This window comes from Myotis daubentonii, chromosome 1 (assembly GCF_963259705.1).
Source record: "Myotis daubentonii chromosome 1, mMyoDau2.1, whole genome shotgun sequence".
NCBI lineage: Eukaryota > Metazoa > Chordata > Mammalia > Chiroptera > Vespertilionidae > Myotis > Myotis daubentonii.
This window is the reverse complement of record NC_081840.1, coordinates 20,654,840-20,676,420: the sequence shown is the minus strand read 5'-3', so window position 1 is coordinate 20,676,420 and position 21,581 is coordinate 20,654,840. Positions and strand designations below refer to the sequence as shown.

General features: G+C 52.9%; 1 protein-coding gene, 1 non-coding gene and 1 pseudogene across 3 annotated transcripts in view; 2 read left to right on the top strand and 1 right to left on the bottom strand.

Annotated features, from left to right (window-relative positions):
* ESRRB (estrogen related receptor beta) overlaps nt 1-21,581 on the top strand; it is a 178,224-nt gene that overhangs the window by 119,987 nt on the left and 36,656 nt on the right. For both annotated transcript variants that reach the window (XM_059689620.1, XM_059689610.1), the window contains 2 exons: nt 457-866; nt 17,405-17,521. In XM_059689620.1, the coding sequence (XP_059545603.1) occupies nt 457-866; nt 17,405-17,521 (527 nt within the window). The remainder of the gene's footprint in view (nt 1-456; nt 867-17,404; nt 17,522-21,581) is intronic.
* On the bottom strand, nt 6,983-7,566 carry LOC132227685 (large ribosomal subunit protein uL11-like; annotated as a pseudogene).
* LOC132224936 (small nucleolar RNA SNORA54) lies at nt 18,392-18,517 on the top strand. The gene has a single exon (XR_009450767.1). It is a non-coding gene; the product is annotated as a small nucleolar RNA SNORA54 (small nucleolar RNA).

The window sequence follows — 21,581 nt, the reverse complement described above, 5'->3', positions numbered from 1 at the left end:
GCCGCCTCCTGCACACCCCCTACTGGGGATGTGCCCGCAACCCAGGTACATGCCCTTGTCCGGAATCGAACCTGGGACCTTCCAGTCCCCAGGCCGACGCTCTATCCACTGAGCCAAACCGGCTAAGGCTGGCCAACTATTTTAGCCAAGTTGTTACCTTTTTTGGTCACCCTCAAGCCAGCAATTTGCCAAGGACTGGGTGCCTAACCTGAAGCTGATTGATTAAACCGTTTTTTCAGAAGGTCTAGGGGTTGGGAGTGTCATGATGGAGACTTGCTCCCGGCTGTGTGGTTCCGGGTCCAATCGGCCTTCTCCGATTTTACCTCCCTGGAGCCTCAGCGTAGAGCCCCGCCCAGCCGCCCCACCCACGGTGCCTGCCCGGAGGGAGCTCATTCCTGGGGCCGTGTCGCACCTCGGCCTCCCCTCCGCACGTCTGACTCCCGCCTCTGTCCGCAGGCTGCTGAGCAGAATGTCCGCGGACGACCGGCACCTGAGCTCCAGCTGCGGCTCCTTCATCAAGACGGAGCCGTCCAGCCCGTCCTCGGGCATCGATGCCCTGAGCCACCACAGCCCCAGCGGCTCCTCGGACGCCAGCGGCGGCTTTGGCCTGGCCCTGGGCCCCCAAGCCAACGGTCTGGACTCGCCGCCCATGTTCGTCGGCTCCGGGCTGGGGGGCACCTCGTGTCGCAAGAGCTACGAGGACTGTGGCAGCGCCATCATGGAGGACCCGGCCATCAAGTGCGAGTTCATGCTGAACGCCATCCCCAAGCGCCTGTGCCTCGTGTGCGGGGACATTGCCTCCGGCTACCACTACGGCGTGGCCTCCTGCGAGGCCTGCAAGGCCTTCTTCAAGAGGACCATCCAAGGTGCGTGGGGCGCGGGCGGGGCGGGAGGGGGCCCGGCCTGCGGCCCAGCGGGAAACCTGGGGATCCGCCCCCCAGGTCAGGTCTGGGTGCTGGGAGCAGAGGTTTGGGGGCGTTCTTTTCTGTCTTTCGGGTTTCCGCATGCTACGCGTCTGGGTAAGGACTCTCACTCCGGGACTGTTGTTGAAATGGCGTGCACCCCCAGATGGTGCCCCAGAACCCCCCAAACCCCACACAGTGTCTCACCACGGGTGTGCTTTCACTGGGATGGGGATCAGTGTCCAATGTGTGCCCCTCAAAAAGCTGATTTGGGGGGGAAATAGCACTATTTACAGTTGCAGGCCTCTTGAAATATAAGGGTTTCTTTTTTTTTTAATTACACAAGTGAAATGACTGTTTCCATGTGAAAGGCTCAGGCTGACCGAGCAAGGAGCTGTGCCCCTGTCTGGGTCCCAGCGTGGCCTGGTCGGCAAACTGCGGCCCCCGAGCCACATGCGGCTCTTTGGCCCCTTGAGTGTGGCTCTTCCTAAGCCTTAGGCGTACCCTAATTAAGTGAATAACAATGTACCTACCTATATAGTGTAAGTTTAAAAAATTTGGCTCTTAAAAGAAATTTCAATCGCTGTACTGTTGATATTTGGCGCTGTTGACTAAGGAGTTAGGCTCGGCTTTTTCGGTGCATCTGCATATCCTCTGAGTCAGGCCCAGTGGCTGTGGGGGAGGCTGCCTCTTTCCAGGGGTCCTGGAGCAAGGTGTGCGAGAGCCCTGGTGGGTGGGTGCCCTCTGCACAATGATCCCTAGTTGCACTGGGGGCGATGATGGGCTGTTATCAGGTTCAAGGCCCAGGAGAGAGACGGCGGGGCATGCGGGAGCTGAGACTTACGGCACCAGGCCGTGGGTAGCGGAGTTGCTCCATCCATCCTGCCCGGTAACTTCTGAGCCCTGTTCTAGTGCTGGCGGCAGGATGGACACAGAGCCCCGCGCCGCAGGTCATTGATGGGCTGATCACAGGCCCCTGGGACAGGCACTGGACGCAGACTGGGGAAAACCGGGGCCTGTCCTGTCCCTGGCCCAGATCCCTCGTCCAGGGCGAGGGAGCCCTTCCCCCCACTTCCCCTTTGGAAGAGGCAGGCCGGCCTTCCCTGGGATGAGTCTCCGTTTATTCATGCAACAAGTATCTATTTGTTGAGATCTCTTCAGATGACAATCTATTTATTAAACCAATCGAGGGCATTAAGACTGGTCATGTTTCCAACTCTGCAGATGAGTTGAGACTGTGTGGTGCAGTGGCTAGCCACCTGGGCTCCTGGGTCAGACCCCTCCATTCACTACCTTACGGCTGAATGCTTTGGGCCTCAGTTTCTCTCTCACCCTCAGCGAGAGGAGATTATCCCGACCTCACAGAGAGCTGATAAAAGAGGATTAAGTGAGTTAATGTATATCAAGCACTTAGATCAGTGGTTCTCAACCTGTGGGTCGCGACCCCTTTGGCGGTCGAATGACCCTTTCACTGGGGTCTCCTAAGACCATCCTGCATATCAGATATTTACATGACGATTCATAACAGTAGCAACATTACAGTTCTGAAGTAGCAACGAAAATAATTTTATGGTTGGGTCACAACATGAAGACCTGTATTTAAAGGGCTAGAAGGTTGAGAACCACTGACTTAGATTGTGCACGGGCACCTAGTAAGCACAAAATAAATGTTTACGATGATTATTTTCACTTTTACAGTATCACTTAAGACATATAGTACTGTGACAGCAGAGATATTAATTTGTTTTACCTCACAGAGCAAGCTTTGATAGTTACATGTATTTAAACTATAATTACTTTGACTTAACAGGATTTAACTTATCTATTTTAGTCTTAGATAGCATGTATTTTTTTTTAATAAGAGGAACTCTTTAAAAAAATGAATATGGTAAAATTCAAACAGTGCAAAAGAGTAAAACACTAAAAAGGTAAATTTTGTGAAAACTCCCGACTTTGGTTCCCTGAACTTTCCCCAGAAGGAGCCATGATACAATTTCTTTCAGCAAATATTGACTGGGAGCACTTTCCTATCAGGCCTTGTGCCAGCCTCCAGCAAGGTGAATGAATGCATCTGCTCCCTGCCAGCTCTGTACCCCCAAGTCTGGGGAGGGGCCCTGGCATCTCCAGATTTGAAAAGCCTTGGGTGGTGGTTCTAAGTCTCCGGCCTCAGCCAGGGTTGAAAACCTCCAGTCTGATTGCTAATCAATACCAACTGATATTTGACAAACAAACATGAGGTGTTGAAACCATTTTAAGTTACTGAACTAGCATTTTCTTTTCTTCCCAAATCGGGAAGTGATCTTGATACGACTGACTCTTTGAGGTCAGTGTTTGAAAAGTTGCTTTTTAGGAGACAATTGCATTTTCTTCTCTATGATGTTCCCAACTGAGCTGGCTCCTGGGCCCGATGTCCTGCGGGCAGAGGCTGGTGCGGACTCAGGAACCCTGTCACACTCAGCAGAGGACGGTGCTGGGAACGTCCTTAGCAAATCTCAGGAGTCCACAGGAGGGATTCGCAAACAGTCTTAATTATTTGTTCCCGGGAACAGGATAGCGATCTCTTCCGAGAAGTCGAAGACAAACAGCAGCCTTTGAGTGCAATCAGAACCGAACTGCTCTCCTCTCTTTCTCACGAGGAGAGTTTCATGTTTATAACCAGAAACAGGTTTCCATCTAGAACAGGGAGAAGTAAACGCAAGGGCTGATGGGCCGCTCTGGCTCTTTTCTCAACTCTTTGCCTCTGTTCTAACCAAGGTTCTGATTTTGTTGTTTTTAAACATAATGGTTGTGGAAAAACTAAGAAAAGTATAAAAGAGGGGGAAGAGGGCCTGTAAGGAGCGGGCGTTAATTGAGTCCCCCCTTTGAGAATGGGACTGCAGGGGAAGCAGAGAGCAGTGATGCCTGCCCTCCAGCTTAGAGCATCTACGTCTGCAGACATAGCCCTAGGCAGTTCCCTAAGCAACCACCCAATCAAGAAGGATATTTTAAAAAGCTCAACATCTTGTCAAAGAATGATCTATTTACAAATACTCCGAACGCTGGGAAGGCTCTGAAAATCTTGCTGGCTCACACCCGCCAGCTCCCTTGTAGGTAACTTTAGTCTGCTCAATACAGTGGTTCTTTAGTCTGCTCAATACAGTGGTTAACTAATATGGAAAGAAATTTTGCACAAGTAGGGCTATCATGATAGATTTAGGGAGGTAGTCCTCAGTCATGCCTTCTCTACACACTGACTGTGTGCCTGGTTGAGCTAGCACTGCGGGGGGGGGGGGGGGGGGAGGTTGGGGGGGGAGGGGGCGGGGGTGGAAGTAGGGGTGGGTGGGAAAGGTGGGCAAAATACAGCCTGCAGGCTGATCACCTGCTTTTGTAAATCAAGTTTATGGGATCAGCCACACCTGTTTATTTACAAATAGTCTTTGATGATCCAATAAGCTGCATTGAGTAGTTGTGAGGTAGACCTTCAGGCCACAGAGCCTAAATCATTTACTATCTGGCCCTTTCCAGATAAAATGTGCACTCCCTTGCACCATAGCATTGAACCCGGGAGATGCAGTCCCCCACGCCCTCAGGGGGCTTAGAGGCAGTGCCTAGTAGTGCCTGTGAAGTGTTTATTACAACTTTCCCTGCCGGATTCTTTGCTATGAAAAGGAGTTTCTTGTCACTGCTGGGGGTTGTGGTGACACTCACCCACAGTAGATGAGCTCTGAGAGGGACAAAAAGGGCACCCTCCCGAAGGAACCCAATGTCTCCAAAGGAGCCAACCCTCCACCTGATTGGATGACTGGGGGAGGGGTAAGTGCCCATCAAAAGGATTGATCAGCCCTGGGGGCATAGACTCAGGCAGACCTGGCTGAGGCACCTCCCCTGGGGAAAGGGGGGGGGGCGGGCAGCCTGCTGTGATCAAACATCCCAGTGGTCTGACCTGTCAGGTGGTCAGTTCCCAGCAGGCCTTCTGCTCAGGGTGAGCTTGCTGGCCAGGCCCCTCAGCTTCTCCTTGGACTGGAGTGTGCTGCTGTCTCCGGTTCCTGCATTGAGCGATGGGAGTCTGCCCCTGGAGGTGGAGCCCCTGCCTGTGGCTGGTGTGCTAGGGTGAGGGACTGCGGCATGGAAGGGTTACAGAATGTTACAGAATGTGCTGGGAGGAGGGACTGACGTATGGAGGACTGTGTCAGGGTTAGGGCTGGCCAGCCAGATCTGGCCTGTGAGACCGACCCCACAGTAATGAAAGCCTCTGTAATGCGTGCGGACGTGAGGAGGGGAACATGGAGGAGCCACACGGGGTCCTTTCTAAGCCCTACTTCCTTGGACCCTGTCAGTCTCTCATTCTCAGCAACGACCTTGCCTCCAGCTCCTGGAGAAACCAGAAGCCTCAGAGGGGAACTGCTCAGCTGGTTGCCACCAAACCTATACACTCCCACATCTGCGCGTCTTTCATTCATTATTTGCATAGTTTTTTATAGCTGCCCAGGCACTGCTGGAAGCTGGCTCCTCCCGGCCTCAGGCCTCAACCCTTCCAGGTTTGAATCTGTCTCCTCCCTTCTTCCCAGAGAACCCTCCTACCCATTATCTCCTCTCTCTTTATTTTTGCACTCTACTTTCTCTTTCTGTCCATTAGCATTTCAATGCATCTAGTATCTCCAGTTAAAAAATATATTTCCCCTCAACCTTCAGTTTCCAGTATCCCCCATCGCTTCCTCCCCTCACTTCTTTTTTTTTTCCTCCCCTCACTTCTTGTCCCACCTTATAAGTCTCTGCTGATGCACCTAATCTCTCCTCCTGCCCACGGATTCAACTGCCTCTGGAATCAGGATGACTCCCAACCCCGCAGCTCTTGCCCTCAACTTCTCCCTGAGTTCCAGCTCCTTTAGCATCCAATGAACATTTCCATAGGGTGTCCCAGAGCACCCCAAACGCAGCAGGTCCTAATCAGAAGTTGTGTCTCTGCCATCAAATGTTTCTCCTTGTGTTCCCAGTTCATCACCCATTCACTCTTCCAGTGTTTAAGCCAGACATGGGTCTTTTCTTTGACTTTGCTTCCTGCTCCCTGTAATTCCCCTCCCACCCCCCACCTTTCCAACCCAACAGCTTCTCTCCATCGCCCCCTGCTTCTGCCCAGGCCACCACCAGCTGCCACGGTTTCTGGAATGCTCTCTCAGCTGCCAGGCCCATCCCCTCGCAGTCTGTTACCTTCAGTGCTGCCAGAGAGACCTTTCCGAACACGGCACTCTTCTGTCTTGTTTGGGTGAAATCAAAGCTCCAGCACATGACAGAGGATCCCCTTTGGGATTGCCCCACGCTGACCTTGCGGCCTTAGACTTTGCACATAGTCTTCCAGTCTTCTCTTTGCTCCCTGTCCCAACCTTCAGTCCTTACTTTTGTCCATTAGATCTCAAGTTAGCTGGCATTTCCTCCAGGAAGCCTTCTTGGACTTCCTTCGCTCATTTGACACGTGTAGCGCCCCTACTGGCTGCTCCTGGAATCTCCTAGCACCCCAGCGATACCACACTGTACGGTTATTGCAGTTTCTTGTCCAAGTGCCCAAGAAGGTTGCATGCTTTTAAGGAACAACCTTAATACATACCTTGATTTTTCACTGAGCCCCACACCTACCCACAGCCCCTGGCACAGAGGAAATTCTCCGCGTGTCTGAGTAGAAGGTGATCCCCAAAGTGACCCCCCATTTTCCCAATGAGGACACGCCAAGGAAGTTTGGCCTGTTTGTATATATAAACTTTTAGGGATCTAGATAAAATAGTCAAACGTCTATGCATCCCAATATGGGAACCTCTGTTGTGTTGCATATTTTAAGTCACATTGTATAAAACAATATATTTTTTGGAAAACTTTTTCTACTCACATTTTTATTGTTTATCTAAACAATAGACATTTATATTTTCACAGTCCTGGAGGCTGTAAGTTCAAGATCAAGTTCCCAGGGCAGGAGGCCTCTCTTCCTGGCTTGTAGACGGCCGCTTTCTTACTGTGTCCTCACTGGGTCTTTCTTCTGCGGGCTTCACCGCCATTTTTCTCCTTTTCTGGTTGTCAAATGATCTTTAATTGAAACATTTTCCTTACGGTTCCTAACTAGCCGGACATCCCACTGCACCACTGTTGATGCCATCTATGATGTCACGAGGCGGCGGCCATCGACATTGCAGCCCGCAGACCGGGCCGTCCTCAGGGTCTCCGCAATGGTTCCAGCGAGCTCTCTAGCTGTAGATCGGCGCCGCATCTGTCGGGCGATACTGGCAATCTGGTCAAGTGGTAGTTCCGCTGCGCTTAATGTGTTTTCGCTTCTTCCTGCCTCTTGAGGGCTTTGATGAGGGCAGAGGCAGAAGGCACTACCTCCATCTGGGCCTGTCTGTTCTGAATGGTCAGTTTCACTGTAATCCTCAGACCTTTCCAATCACAGGTTGCTTGGGCGATGTCATCACCCACCCTTTTTAGAGACAGGCTCAGGGGGCCGATCTTGGGGGTCAGGGCAGACGGGGCACCCACTACCCCACCGGTGCACCTCAGGTATACGACTTTGATTTCGTGAGGGTTGAACTTCAAGCAGCAGGGAGGTGGAGGCAGCTGGTGTCGGCTGAACCCAAATTCAGGATGACCTCAGAAAGCTGTACCTGAGCCTCCTCCGAGCCGAGAGTCGAAAGTCCACCGCCATCGTTAGACCCCTTCTACTCGCGCTGTAAAGCCAGGCTCTTCCGACTTCCCACACGAATCTTTGATGGCGGTGCCGTGGCCTTCTCTCGGGCTACTTTTGGACCAGTCTTTTAGAGCGGGCTCTCTTCACTCCCGTTTCAGTTACTCGAGGTCTTATGAGCTGGCATGGGGTGCTATCCCTGCCATTTTACGTTGAGCCATACGTAGTTCTTTTTTATTCCGTGTCAGTTTACAGTCACGATTTCCACAGTCAAGGTCTGTACTGCTTTTGATACTTACCATCTGCAATTGTGAGATCATATTCTCAGGACTGAGTTTGTGTAAAATTTCCTTACGCCCTTTGTTACTGATTCACGTGGGTGACTGGCACCCATTGCGGTCTTCTCAAATGGGGGCTGTTCAATACAAAGTGGTTGCATAGCACCTATAATATGAGCCCCCTAAAGACCGGAGTGTTAAGCAACTTTCTTTTCTAAAGGCCAAGGTGTGGGGAAAGCTACCGCCTCACACCTGAGCTTATGTGGCAGAGGTTCCATCCCAGCCGGTGTTCTGGGAGCTGAGATGGAGCAATGGCCTTCGTGGGCTGGGGCTCTAGCGAGGAAGGCAGACAGTAAACATGTTAACAAATGAAGAAGCACAAAGACAGACTGAGATAAGTATTTCAAAGGAGAAAAGCCAAAGAGACGAAAGGTGATTGAGAGAGGGGGTCTCCTATAGCCAGAGATGTAGGGCAGCCGTGCTAAGGAAGTGACTTTCAAGGTGGGGGGCGGGGGGTGCATGAAAGAATCCTGGGACCAGCGCTCAGGCTGAGGAAACAGCAGTGCGTGTCAGGACCAGAAGGAAGGCCCGTGCGGCCGGCCTGACTGAGGGCAGCATGGAGCAGGCCATGTGAGTGCCACACCTGGATTTCCTCCAGGTGGAATGACAGCAGGTGATGAATAAATGAACACTGGGTGCAGGGCCGCAGGGGCTGTCAGAGCATAAGGCCACCCTGTACCCTTCCTCAGGTTCCCAGGGCATGTGGCCAACCTTGCAGGTCACCGGGAGGCCCCCGGAGCAGCTCCTGGGTCTGTGACTTAGAGAGGAGGAGCTGGTGAGACAGAGGCCCTGGCACCCTGCTGCCTCTGTTCACCTGGGGCCCAGACGCAGGCTTGGAAGGAAACTCCCGGTGGAGAGGGGCAGGGCGATGATTGATGGGTTATTCTGCCTTGGACCACCTCCAGGCCTTTTGTCCTGGAGGATAAGGCTGGAGGACCTCAGGGGACACAAGACAGTGGGGGGTGGGGGGTATAGCAGAGACAAAGCCAGGAGTGGGTGAAAGTTGGGAGTGGGTACCACTCACCAGCTGGTGACCTTGGGCAAAGATTAGGGTCCTCTGGCCTCAGTTTCCTCATCTGTACAAAGAGAATGAATGAACCCACAAACTCTGGGTGCTGTCTGGAGGGCCCTGAAGGAATGAGAGGAAGAACAAGTCACAATTCCTCTTTTCAGAGACACAGCCACATGCAAGTCAGGGAGACACAGAGGTCAGAGAGGGCCCGGAGGGCTTCCCAGAGGAAGGGCCCTTGAAGCAGGAGTGAAAGGTGAGCCTGTGTAGCCAAAAGAACAGCCAGAGCAGGGCCCAGCGGAGGTGAGCATGCTTGGCTAAGGGAGTGGGGGCACAGGAAGTGGATGCTGGGCTGGGAAAGCAGTGCCGGCTGGATTTTGAAAGGCTTCCTAGGCTCTGTTAGTGCTACTATTGCAGTAACCAGGCTATTGATTAGCACACTGTAGACCAGTAGTTTTATTGCTAGCTTTACCCAGTGGCCAGGTAAGTTTCTATTGAACGAGTACGAAAAATGTTTTACATAAATGTTAAAGGCACGCCTTAAAATTAAACACCCATTGCATTTTGGAGTTATTTATTACATGTTCTTACCAGCTAGTATCTTTTTAAAATATGATACTTGGTAAAACACTGTGTAATACGTAAACATGAGAATTCTCGTGATCCGTCTTAACCAGAGGTCCTCAAACTTTTTAAACAGGGGGCCAGTTCACTGTCTCTCAGACATTCCACACATGCGCACTGCGGGCCCGGGACGAGTCGGCTGCTAAGCAGGACAGGCAGCGGCGGCAAAAACACCCGGCGGGCCGGATAAATGTTTTCGGCGGCCCGCATGTGGCCCGTGGGACGTAGTCTGAGGACCCCTGGTCTTAACAGAAAAGGAGCAAAGGGGAGGCAAAATATTATAGACAGGCCCAGTAAAGTCTGAGTAAAATAGGGAAGGTGCTTTCTGTCAGTGACACCTGGGAGCAGGTCATTGGCCCAGCGTAGGCATGGCCACTACAAGTACAGGACGATTTAATGTATTTCATCTCCTAAACAAAGGGGTTCTCTCTCTTGCTCTTACTTGCTTGTGCTTGACTCCTGGCCTGTGGGAGTCAGCACGCATTCGCCCACATGGCTCACGGCCATGCGGACCCCTCACACAGTGCACTAATGGACCATAGCTAGCCTGATGCTCCCCCAGACCCAGTCCACCATGAAACAGAAACTCTGGCCTTGCTTTTAGCTCTGCTAACTCCCCAGCTGCACCTCTGCCAGGACTGGATTAAGGGAAATGGGACTTGGGAAACCCCAAGATATAATTCCACTCAATGAAAACCACTCATCCCCCCATGGGGCCTCTGGAAATGCTTATTCCAGTGGCACCCTGCCGGGGTCCAGCCCCAGCTGGTCCAGGGGTCCCCAAAGGTGTGGACGGAGTCGGCGAAGAAGGAATGACACAGAGGCAGCGTTCAGTTGATCAGCAACCTAGCCAGGATCTCTAGCCCGGATCTCCAGAGAGGTTCTGCTTCGGATCTCCAGCGAGGTTCTGTAGCCATGTTCCCTCGCTAGGTTCTCCAGCCAGGTTCTGTCCAGGCTCTCCAGTCAGGTTCAGTGTCCAGGTTCCAGTCAGGTTCTCCTGCCAATCTCTGTAGTCAGGTTCAGTCCAGGATCCCTTGCCATGTTCTCCCGCTAGGCTCTGTCTCTAGGCTCCGAGTAGGTTCTGTCTTCTTGATTCTATTCTAAGTTCTGAGAGTTTCTGTCTTGTTACAACTGTATTTATACCAGTTGATTCAATCCTATCAATCTCTATTACAAAGGTTAGGGCGTTTCTTATCTCCATTCCAGGGAGAAAAGATTATGTAGTTTAAGCATGATTGTTCGTAGTTAAAGGGATTAATTACCCGCCTGGTACTTAGTTGAGGGGTTTTATTCCCTCCCTAACTTCAGGGGAAAATCCCTACCTGGGGAAACAACCTTTCTCAGAGACCTTGGTTAAAACACATAGTGCCAAGAAGGTGAGCAAACATATTAAGAACAGTATGCCATATATGCCAGGTCCCTTGAAACAGCAAGCATGGACCGGCTCCCGGCAGCACCCCAAGAACCCCATTCCCACTAGCAACGGAGAAAGAGCCTACGTTTCTCCGATAATATTAGGAAGAGTATCTATAATAATAAAAGCATAATATGCTAATTAGACCGGATGTCCTTCTGGACAAAGCCCCTGGGCTTCGAGGGAAGCCCGGGTCCGGGTGCCAGAGGGAAGCCGGTGCCGGCAGCTGGGGGAAGGAAGGCCTACTCTTGCACGAATTTTGTGCACCGGGCCTCTAGTAGAGTAATATTTCAATGTGTGGGTCACTTCACCTGACTCAGAATCCCAGCCTTACAGTCTCTTAGTTGTGTTAACTTGGGCGAGTTCCTTAGTTTCTCTGTGCCTTGATGTCCTTGTCAAGAAAATGGGGTTAATGGGACTAATGAATAGTTCCTGCTCCTGGAATGTTATTGCAGAAGTCAAGTGAGACACACTTGTAAAATGTTTAGCTTCGTGCCTGGCATATGATAACCATTAAACGAATAGTAATTGTTTTTGTTATTTGTGCTTGGCAACAGGAAGCCACTGAAGGTTTTTGAGTAGGGAATGAACCAAATCTCCTTTTTTTAAAAAAACAAACAACAAACGTTCTTTTATTGATTTCTTTTAGAGAGAGAGGAAGGGAGAGGGAGAGAGAAAGAGAAACACCAATGATGGGCTGCCTCCTGCACGCCCCTTACCGAGGATCAAGCCCGCAACCCACCCAGCATGTACCCCGACCCTGACCAGGAATTGAACCGGTGACCTCCTGGTTCACACTCAACCATTGGGCCACACCGGCCGGGCCCAAATCTCCTTTTAGCAAGATGGTCTGGATTTGGGGGAGCCTGGGGGCAGGGAGACCTGTGAGGAGGCGATTTAACTGTCCAGCGAAGAGATGTGGTTCAGTCCACTTAGAAAGGCCCCACGCGGGACAGCGGCCGAAGGTTAAAGGAGCGGGCAGGCTCGAGAGACTTTTGGCGGTGGAGTCAGGATAAAAAGAACACTGGCTCCTAGATTACTAGTCTCGGCTCCTGAGGAGATAGTGAGGCCCTCAGGGAAAGAAACCCAGAAAGAGAGCTTTTGCTGGTGGAAGGGGTCAGGCAGGGAGGAAGGGGCTGGGGCCACGGATAAAGCTGGGCACGTGCTGAGTTTGATCAGTTCACAGGACTTACCCTGGAGAGTTGGAAAATGTGCTCTTCCAGGGCTGTGGTTCTCAGAGCCCGGTCCCCAGGCTTCACCCGGGACCCTCTTAGAAATGCAAATTTCTGGCTCCTCCCAGACTTGGTGAATCTGAGGGGGGGAGGGGGGTAACACGCCCTCCTGGAGAGCTTATTGTGGGAAAGCTGTTTAGAAGATGGGGGAAAGGGGTGGGGTAGGAGGAGGGGCCCTGTGAGAGGAAGGGGAGGAGAGGGGGGGTGTAGGAGCCTTGAAGGAGACTGAGAAGTATGAGATTTCATCAGTTCTTTGTTTGTTTTTAATTAAATTTATTGGGTTGACACTGGTCAACATGAACATGTAGGTTTCAGGTAGGTTTCTATGTTACAAGATCTATATGTGTACATGTGCCCACCACCCAAAGTCAGATCTTTTCCTGTCACCTTCTATTAGGACCCCCCTCCCTCTGGCACCCCCCCCCCCCACGGCTGTTTGTGTGCACAAGTTTCAGTTTTATGTCCCACCTAGAGATTTCATCAGTCCTAAGATGCACATTCTCTCCACGTAACATCTCTGAGTCGGCTGTGCACTGTCCACCAGGTGCAGCTGTGTGGCTGTCACTGCCCTCACATGCGCATTAAAGCTGGCAGGAAGGAGCCAGTGACCTGACAGGAAACCCTGGACAGCCATGGACACATTTAGGAAGCATAGCTCCCCCGTTAGCAGAGAGGACGATTCCGCAGGAAAACAGGAAAAGGATGGCTTTGATAAAAAATGATTCTGGAGAGCCCTGGCCGGTGTGCTCAGTGGTTAGAGCGTCTGTCCATGCACTGAAGGGTTTCAGGTTTGATTCCCAGTCAAGGGCATCTACATGGGTTGCAGGTTCCATCCCTGGCCCAGTTGGGGCATTCAAGGGAGGCAATCAATCAATGTGTCTCTCTCACACTGATGTCTCTTTCTCTTTCTCTCCCCCTCCCTCTCTTCCTTCCTCTCTCTCTGAAAATCAATGGGAAAAAATGTCCTCCGGTGAGGATTAACAACAACAACAAAATGATTCTCTTTCCCCTATTTTCTCTTTCATGTATATACAAGAATGCTATATGATCAAACTTGTATCTAAATCTCAAAGAGCTCTTTTAATCAGAAATGAAAATGCCAGTGGCAAGGAAGCACAGTCCTGGTTTGATTGGCAGGTTTTTTTATTTCTTTCTCAGTGATACATAAAACAATGCTGCAGTCTTATCACTCAAAGCATCTTGGATTCGATGTGATAGAGAGGCGGTCAGAGATGTTGCAAGACCCCGCAGGGAGAAGGGAGGTGGGGTCTAAGAGAGGAGTGGGTTTGAAGAGGTGTGAGGGGTGTCCGCGGCTTCAGGAGGGACCAGGACAGGGAGGACCGAGGGCAAGGGGTGGCCTTTGGCACCTGGGAGGTCACCTTTGTATTCTAGGGTTCTGTGGGTGCGGTTTTTGCTTTCAGTTCGTTTGCTTTGATCAACAGGTGTCGGGCACTGTACTTGGGATACAAACAGGAAAGACCTAGTGACCTCTATCTCCAATGAGCACACAGTTCAGAAGGGAGGGCAACAAGCGAAACCCTGACTGTGTGGCACTAAGCTAGTTAGTTGTTTGAGGTGTGCTTGGGGGGTGGTGGGGGTGGGGGTGGGTGATGGATGAGGCCGTAGGGGCAGGTGAGCTTATCTGGGAAGAGTGAAGTGTGTGGCCTGAGGCTGCAAGGATGGAGAAGAGTTTGCCAGGAGGAGTTCCAGATAGAGGGAGGGACGAGGGCTGGGAGGCTCCATGTGGTTTCCTGGAGCCTCCAAACTGGGAGCCTATGAAGGGGGAGATCAGGGTGGACTGGTCAGAGGTGGCCAGTTCACAAAGGGCCTGCTAGGCTCTGCCCTGGGGGTTAGATGTCAGTCTTGACACAATGAGCAGTGGGACATGCACACAAGTTTAAGAAGTAAATGGAAGTGTCAATTCGATAATGAAAAATAACTAGCCATTCTCTCTCCCCCTCCATGATCCAGAGTTAGCCATTTAAACATGATCTTTCGCCTGGCCGGTGTGGCTCAGCTGGTTGAGCATTGTCCCATGCACCAGGACGTCGCTGCTGAGTCTTGAGTCTTCAACATCTGAGGCTTTCTGAGGTTCTACAGGACAAAGGGCTTAGTTCTTCTTCTTTTTTTTATTTTTAAATATTTTTATTGATTTCAGAGAGGAAAGGAGAGGGAGAGAGAGATAGAAACATCAATGTTGAGAGAGAATCATTGATCGGCTGCCTCCTGCACTCCCTGCACGGGGGATCGAGCCCTCAACCTGGGCATGTGCCCTGACTGGGAATTGAACCGGGACCTCCCAGTTCATAGGTTGACGCTCAACCATTGAGCCACGCCGACTGGGCCTTAGTTCTTATCTGGATCCCCCTCCTTAGCGACTTTGGTTTCTGCGTCCTCCATTCTTCGGTGACAGTTCTCACTCAGGTTCTGCCCTGTAGTGGGCTTTGCGGGAGGCCCGCAGACAGTTTCAGTGAGCCATGAAGAACCAGAGGTCCCTCGACGGATCCTGCACAGGAAAGTTATTACTGTGCCCCGGTAGGCAGGTGGAAAGGGAGATGGAGACGGAGGAGGCTAGCACATGAGGAGGTGAGGCAAGAGATGCTGAGCGTTGAAACTAGCCAAGGTAGAGGGGAGGGAGGGAGGGAATATCAGGGGAGGGGGATAAAAAGGCTCTTAGAAATAGCCAGGATGCCGCCTCAGTGTCTGACCTGGGTGATGGGGTGGCCAGTGGCCCCTTGCTAAGACAAGGAGCAGAGCAAGAGGAACTTGCTGGATGAGGATGGGTGCAGTGTGAGGAGCCCAAGGGACTTGCAGATGGAAGTAGCAGCAGGTAGATGGGTAGGGGTGTGAAGCACAGGCAGGGAGACTGGCTGCCCATCCTCACCAGCTCCTGGATAGGCGAAGCCCGTGGCAGGAATGAGATCATGCGGCCACTGGGGAAGGGGGAGGGGAGGGAGGAGAGCTGAGGACAGTGGACCACACAGAGGGGAAGAGATAGTCTCTGGCCTCCAGGAGGGAGATGGAGAAGGGAGTGGAACCAAGGCCTGCCAGCCCAGCCTGCTCACGCCAGCAGCTTAAAGTGTGGCCATTCAGGCTCTGGGGTTAGGCCCTCCCCAAGCCCGCAGTCCCCGACAGCCATTTACCTAAGCTCAACAGCTCCATCCCTGAGCCCCAGGAGAGGACCGCTGCTCCCTGCCCTTGTTCAAGGTCAGAAGCTGCTGGGGGACGGCCCTGGCCTGGCGTTCCTTCTCCTGAGGCCCAGGATCAAAGAGAGTTGACGGTGGCGATTTCCCCTCTGCCTCAAGGTCACAGAAATCCAGGTCAGGTTCTGGGCGTTCCTGCCTCCCTCCCACAGGCACACAGGGCATCAGCTCTGAGGTCTGGCTGTGGGAGGCACAACTTCATGTTCTCAGGTGTCAGAATGGTGGCTCGCTTCAGGTGACACAGGGAAAAGACTTACCCACTTTCCTGCCTGTGTGCGCCCTGGCAGCCCTGCCTGGATGTAAAATAGCCTGGTAACCTTGAATGCGTGCTTGACCGTGTGCAGACGTCATGGAGCCCTTTACGTGCTTCTGTCAACGAATCTGCACAATTTTATGAGATGGGAACCTGTGCCCATTTAACAGATGAGGAAACTGGGGCCCAGAGAGGTTACGTGACTTGCCTGCCTGCAGTGGAGTCTGCATGTCTATAGTGGGCACACTTCCAAGTTAGAACCCTGAATTTTGTTTGTTTGGTTTTGATTTCTTTATTGTTGAAAGTATTACATAAGTTTCCTTTTACCCACTGACCTCTCGCCGGTCACTCCTACCCCCCAGCACATGCCCCTGCTGTCTGTATCCATTAGTTATGCTTATATGTATGCATATAAGTCCGTTGGGAGAACCCTGAATTTATGCCATTGACCGTGACCCTGTCCTATGAGAGCCCACCCCAAACCTGAGCTTGGGTGGGGGGTGGCGATGATGATGATGATGATGATGATGATGATGATGATGTGCATGTGTATGTGTGTGTGTGTGAGAGAGAGAGAGAGGAGAGGGAGAGAGAGAGAGAGAGAGAGAGAGAGAGAGAGAGAGAGAGAGAGACCTCTCCCTGCTCTGGAGCTCTCCTAGACTGCCCTCAAGAGACCACAGGAATTCCAATGAATTAATCTCATCACTTTATCGAGGAGGCACTTACAGAAATTACAAGGCCACCAGCCTGGCTTCTCTGGCAGTCAGCCGCTGGGCCCATAAAACAAATTGAAAGGAACAAAAATAAATAAATAAAGTTAGGAACCTCTCTCTCTCTCTCTCTCTCTCTCTCTCTCTCTCTCTCTCTCTCTCACACACACACACACACACACACACACACACACACACACGTGTGCGCCTGGATCACTGCGTTCCAGGAACTGGTAACTGGGCAGAGCAGCGGGGTATTGAGGCTGGAGACAGGGGTGGGTGGGGGCCAGATTCTACAGAGCTGCTAAGCCTGGGTAGACTTGGGTAAATTAGTTTAAGTATAGGGTTTATCTTTTAAATTTTACCATCTTATCAAATATTGAAATTATTTCCCAAGAAGCCGGAGTGACCTAAGAAATGGATAAGGTTTAGGCAGTAGAGGAAGGGCACATGGAATCTTAATTCCTTCCCTTCCTGTCCTCTCTCATCCCCAGCACTGCCCCCTGCAGGAAATGGGATGGGAAAGGTGGGGGGGGGGGGAGAGAGAGAGAGAGAGAGAGATCAATCTTAAGCTACCCTGGGCAAATCCAACCTCTTTGAGCCTCAGTTTCCTCACCTCAGAATGGGGCTAAGAGCGCTCACCAAGCCACTGAGTACTCGGCACCCAGTCAGGCACTTTGTCGCTGGGACTCAATCCTTTCATCACTTCCAAGCACTCTGTGGGTGGTGGAACCTGGCTCGTGCGTGCTCTCAGAAAATCCGATAGTAAATGACTCCCACATGCCACTGCGGAGACGGAGGTACACTGAGGCCTGAGGACACCCCCGCAGGGAGTTCTGATGTCCCAGCCCAGTGGGTGCCGGGCCCACCCAGACTCGGGAACTGGAGTCTCCATATGTAAGAGAGTTGGACACATTTTGGCAAGTACCTCAGAGCACCTTCTTTGAGAACCACTGCCCTGTGGGAACCTCGGCGTGGTGGGTGGTGTAGGTCTGGCCGGTTAATCCCTGTCCAGTCTCTGGCCGGTGGGTGGGGGCCCAGCAGGGCACCTGGCAACGCTGTCTGTCTGCTTACAGGGAACATCGAGTACAGCTGCCCGGCCACCAACGAGTGTGAGATCACCAAGCGGAGGCGGAAGTCCTGCCAGGCCTGCCGCTTCATGAAATGCCTCAAAGTGGGGATGCTGAAGGAAGGTAAGAGGCCCGCCCGCGAGGCTCACCCGGGCCGGGGTCCGGCCCTTCTCCCTGGGCGTCTCAGGGTACCCGCAAGCTGGGGATGGCCTTAGGCCAGCACATATGCACACGGTTCCGGGGTCCCCAGACCCTAGAAGTCCCTCTGTGCATCCCCAGTTAAGACCTGCCCCCTGGAGTGCCCATCCTCCCTCTCACACACAACCTGTAAGCAAGCTCACAGCCTCCAGCCCCCGCCTCACTCTCCACTCCTAAAGGAGACGGGGAAAGGGGCAGGGGCCGACCTGGCTCAATGGTTGAGCATCGACCTATGAGCTAGGAGGTCTCGGTTTGATTCCCGATTGGGGCACACGTCTGGGTTATGGGCTCAGTCCCCAGTGGGGCGGAAGTGGGGGCTGTCTGCGGGAGGCAGCCAATCAATGGTTTTCTCTCATCATTGATGTTTCTCTCTCTCCCTCTCTCTTCTGCTCTGAGATGGGCCTGGGGAACTGGCTTGGCCACTCTGCAGAAGGCCCCTGGGAGAGGCAGGCTTGAGATGCTGTTTCAGCTCCCAGGAGCCCATGGAGTGTGGGGGTGCAGAGATCACAACATTAAGGCTCGGGGTGACTTTAAGGCTCGCGTCACCTGCAAAGGGACAGCCTCTGCTTCCCCGCCGGCGGGCAGGACATGGCTGTCACCTCGAGGATCCTTTCCCCTTCCCGTCCCCTCCTCCCCGTCCTCTCACTTCACCCCCCTTTCCCTTCCCTTCGCCCCTCTTTCTCTGGAGCTGTGCCATCCAGCGTGCACGGTGAGCCGTGGGCTCTGAGTGTAAAGCACACGCCTGATTTCAAAGATTATGTGGGTGAGAAGAGGAGGGTAAAATGGCGTAGTAATAAGCACTGTCCGGGACCTGTTGGCCGTGCTGTGGCTAACGGGTTCCATTCCAGGGCTACAGCAGCCCCCCTGCCACCACACTGACAGCCTGATGGTGGCTCTCAGTGTCAGGTCTTGGACACAAGCAAAAAGAAAGAAAAAAAAGCGTAGTAATAATGTTTAAATCACGAGCGCACGTTGGGGTGATAAATTCTGCGTACGCTGGGTTAAACAAGCATATTAGGATGTGAACGTCACCTTCTTGTTGCCTGCTTCAGTGGGGCTGCTAGGACTTGTAAGGGGACACGTGGTTCTCGTTATTTGGACAGACAGCACTGGTCCAGGTCTCATCACCTTCCCTGTCGATCGGCTCAGATTGATGACTGTTGTGGGTACCACTGTTGGGGATGGGCAGTGTGTGTGTGTTTCTCTCCTTCCCTGGCTTTCAAGGGGAGCCAGTGAAAACCCTTACAGGCCAGCTTTTATGATTTTGGGCCCTGGGATCCTTCCCGAAGCGGGAAGGGCAGGAAGAGAGGTGTGGGCTGATGAAAGGGGAAGGGGAGGGGATGGGAGGGAGAAGGGAGGGCAGGACTGGAATGCACTCCCTCCCCAGGAGGGTCTCTGGAACCAGCCCAGCCTTTAAGAGCCCCAGGGGCACCCCTCCCATGCTGCCCTCCAGGCCCCCTCAGGGGAAGAGGACCCGAATGGAAGATGAATGGAAGATGCTTTGCCGGTAGGTGGCTTGGATGGGCTTGTGTTGTGGAAATAAGAGGCCCCTCCCTGTTTTCCATCCCGGTGCCCCCTCCACACCTCAGCTCAGCCTGGGCCTTCACCTGTAAGACAGAAGCTCTTGAAACAGTTCCTCCACTAGCCCTGTGTCTACGTAGCACGAGGCCTTTTAACTGCCGTCCTCTTTACTCGCTTCTTTTAACCCCTCTGAGATGGAGACGGCCAGCCAGGACTTCACTGGGGGATCAAGTGGAGAAACAGCCCTCTTTCTAGATTAAAAATGCGCTGTATTGGACCAATCCCCCCCACCCCCACCCCGGTAAATAGCCCTGTGGTTGGTCCAGGACGTAGGTATGTAGGACTCGGAACAGGGCACAGAGGCGGCAGCCGGGGCATTGCAGGCTGTTGGCAGGAGCGGGCAGGTGTGCAGAGGTCAACCGTCTGGGGTCCAGCCCGGAGAGGCCCTTCCAGGAGCTCTGCCTGGAGGAGGAAGGGCGGCCACCAGAACACTGCCCTCCCCACCGCTTCCCCAGCGCTGGCAGTTCTAAGCCCAACGGGGAAAGATGCCACAAAGGCTCCCCGTGTGAACAAAGCCGAGCGCCTCCGTTTCCTTTCTGTCCCGCCTCGCAGTGCAGAGCCTTGGCGAGACCCTGGGATCTGCAGCTCCGCGGGGACCGGCCCCTCCGGAGGTGTGTGCCGTGCGGAGGAGCCGGCGTCCTTGCCAGGCAGGGACTCTTGGCAGCTGCCCTGCTCCTGCTTTTGTTTGGGTGTCCCGCCTCGCCTCCTGTGCAGGAGCTCAGACCCCCCCCCCCCCCCCCCCCCGGACCAGCACCGGCCCCCTGCCTCCTCCTGTTTCCCTCTGGCCCTGACCTGACTGAAAGGCGAGCGCCAGCCCTCCCCGGGGCTGCTCCCTCTCTAAGATCCCACAGTGGGCCTCAGGCATGGGGGTGGTGTGGGGCTGGGGTCCTGGGTCTTGGGGGAAGGGGCTGGGGAAGAGGAGGTGTGGATGCCAGCCTCCCCCCCCCATCTCACCTACACATCTGAACCCTGTTCCCCTCCTCTATGCTGCAGCTCAGATGCCTTTTACAGGGTTCCCTTTCTTTTTTAATTTTAATTTATTTTAAAATATATTTTTATTGATTTCAGAGAGGAAGGGAGGAGAGAGATGGAAACATCAATGATAGAGAAGCATTGATTGGCTGCCTTCTGCATGCCCCCTATTGGGGATCGAGCCTGCAATCCAGGCATGTACCCTGACCAGGAATCGAACTGTGGCCTCCTGGCTCATAGGTTGACATTCCACCACTGAGCATGGCCCTTTCTTTTTTAAAATCCTCACCTGAGGACATGCTTAGAGAGAGAGAGAGAGAGGCATTGATGTGAGAAACATTGACCAGCTGTCTGCCCCACATGTGCCCCCACCAGGAATGGAACCTGCATGTGCCCTGGCTGGGAGTCTAATGGAACCAGCAACCCTTTGGTGCACAGGACCACGCTCAACCCATTGAGCCACTCTGGCTGGGCAGCAGGTTCCCTTTCTTAAGTAGCATAACCCGAGAGGCTGCCGATGATCTGGGGTCCAGTAGCTGCTGGGAGAGGTCAGGCATGGCTTCCGCTGGCTCAGCCTCTACCTGCTGTTGGCCCTGGAATCCATGACGGTGGAATGTGGGTGATGTCCATGGTTCGGTCTTCCTTTAAGCAAACCCAGGATATAAACATCTGTATTTTTGTGTGTGTGTGTGTGTGGGGGGGGGGGGATTATTCTCTTTATAAAGAATTGAATACAGACTCTCGCCGGGTTAGGAGTTGGTGCTGTGTCCTCCTCCTGGCTCTGGGTATTCTTGCTCTTCGTATTATTCTCATGCTCCCAGGCCTCCATTTCTTCACCTGTAGTGCAGCGATGTTGAAACCGGCTCTCCAACCCTAACCAGTTTGGCTCAGTGCCTAGACTAAGCATTGTCCTGCGGACCAAAGGGTCCCGGGTTTGAGTCTGGTCAAGAGCACCTACCTTGGTTGCAGGCTCCTCCCCAGCCCAGGTCCTGGTCGGGGCTCATGCAGGAGGCAACCAATCTATGTGTTTCTCTCACATCGATATTTCTCTCTGTCTTTCCCTCTCTCTCTCTCTGTCTTTCTCCTCTCGCTAAAAATCAATGGAAAAATATCCTTAGGGGAGAATTAAAAGAAAAAGAATCTGGCTCTCCATCGGCAAGTCAAGGTGGGGACCACATGGACAACTCCTTGGTGAAATGCACTGTGGGATTGCTTTAAGATGTCAGCTTTCTGGGTGTGTTGTAATAGTATTTGACTCAAAGATAGTTTCGTTTGCACTCAACGTTTTAGCGGCCCTCCCATTGCGTGGATTGGCTGGGGGACTCTGAGAGGAGGCATCTGTCTTGGGTTGGCCTCCTGTCTGGGGTCTAAAATCAGGGTGACGGGTTCCCCTGGGAAGCCAGTGAGGCTCTCCCCCACAGGCAGGCTTTGC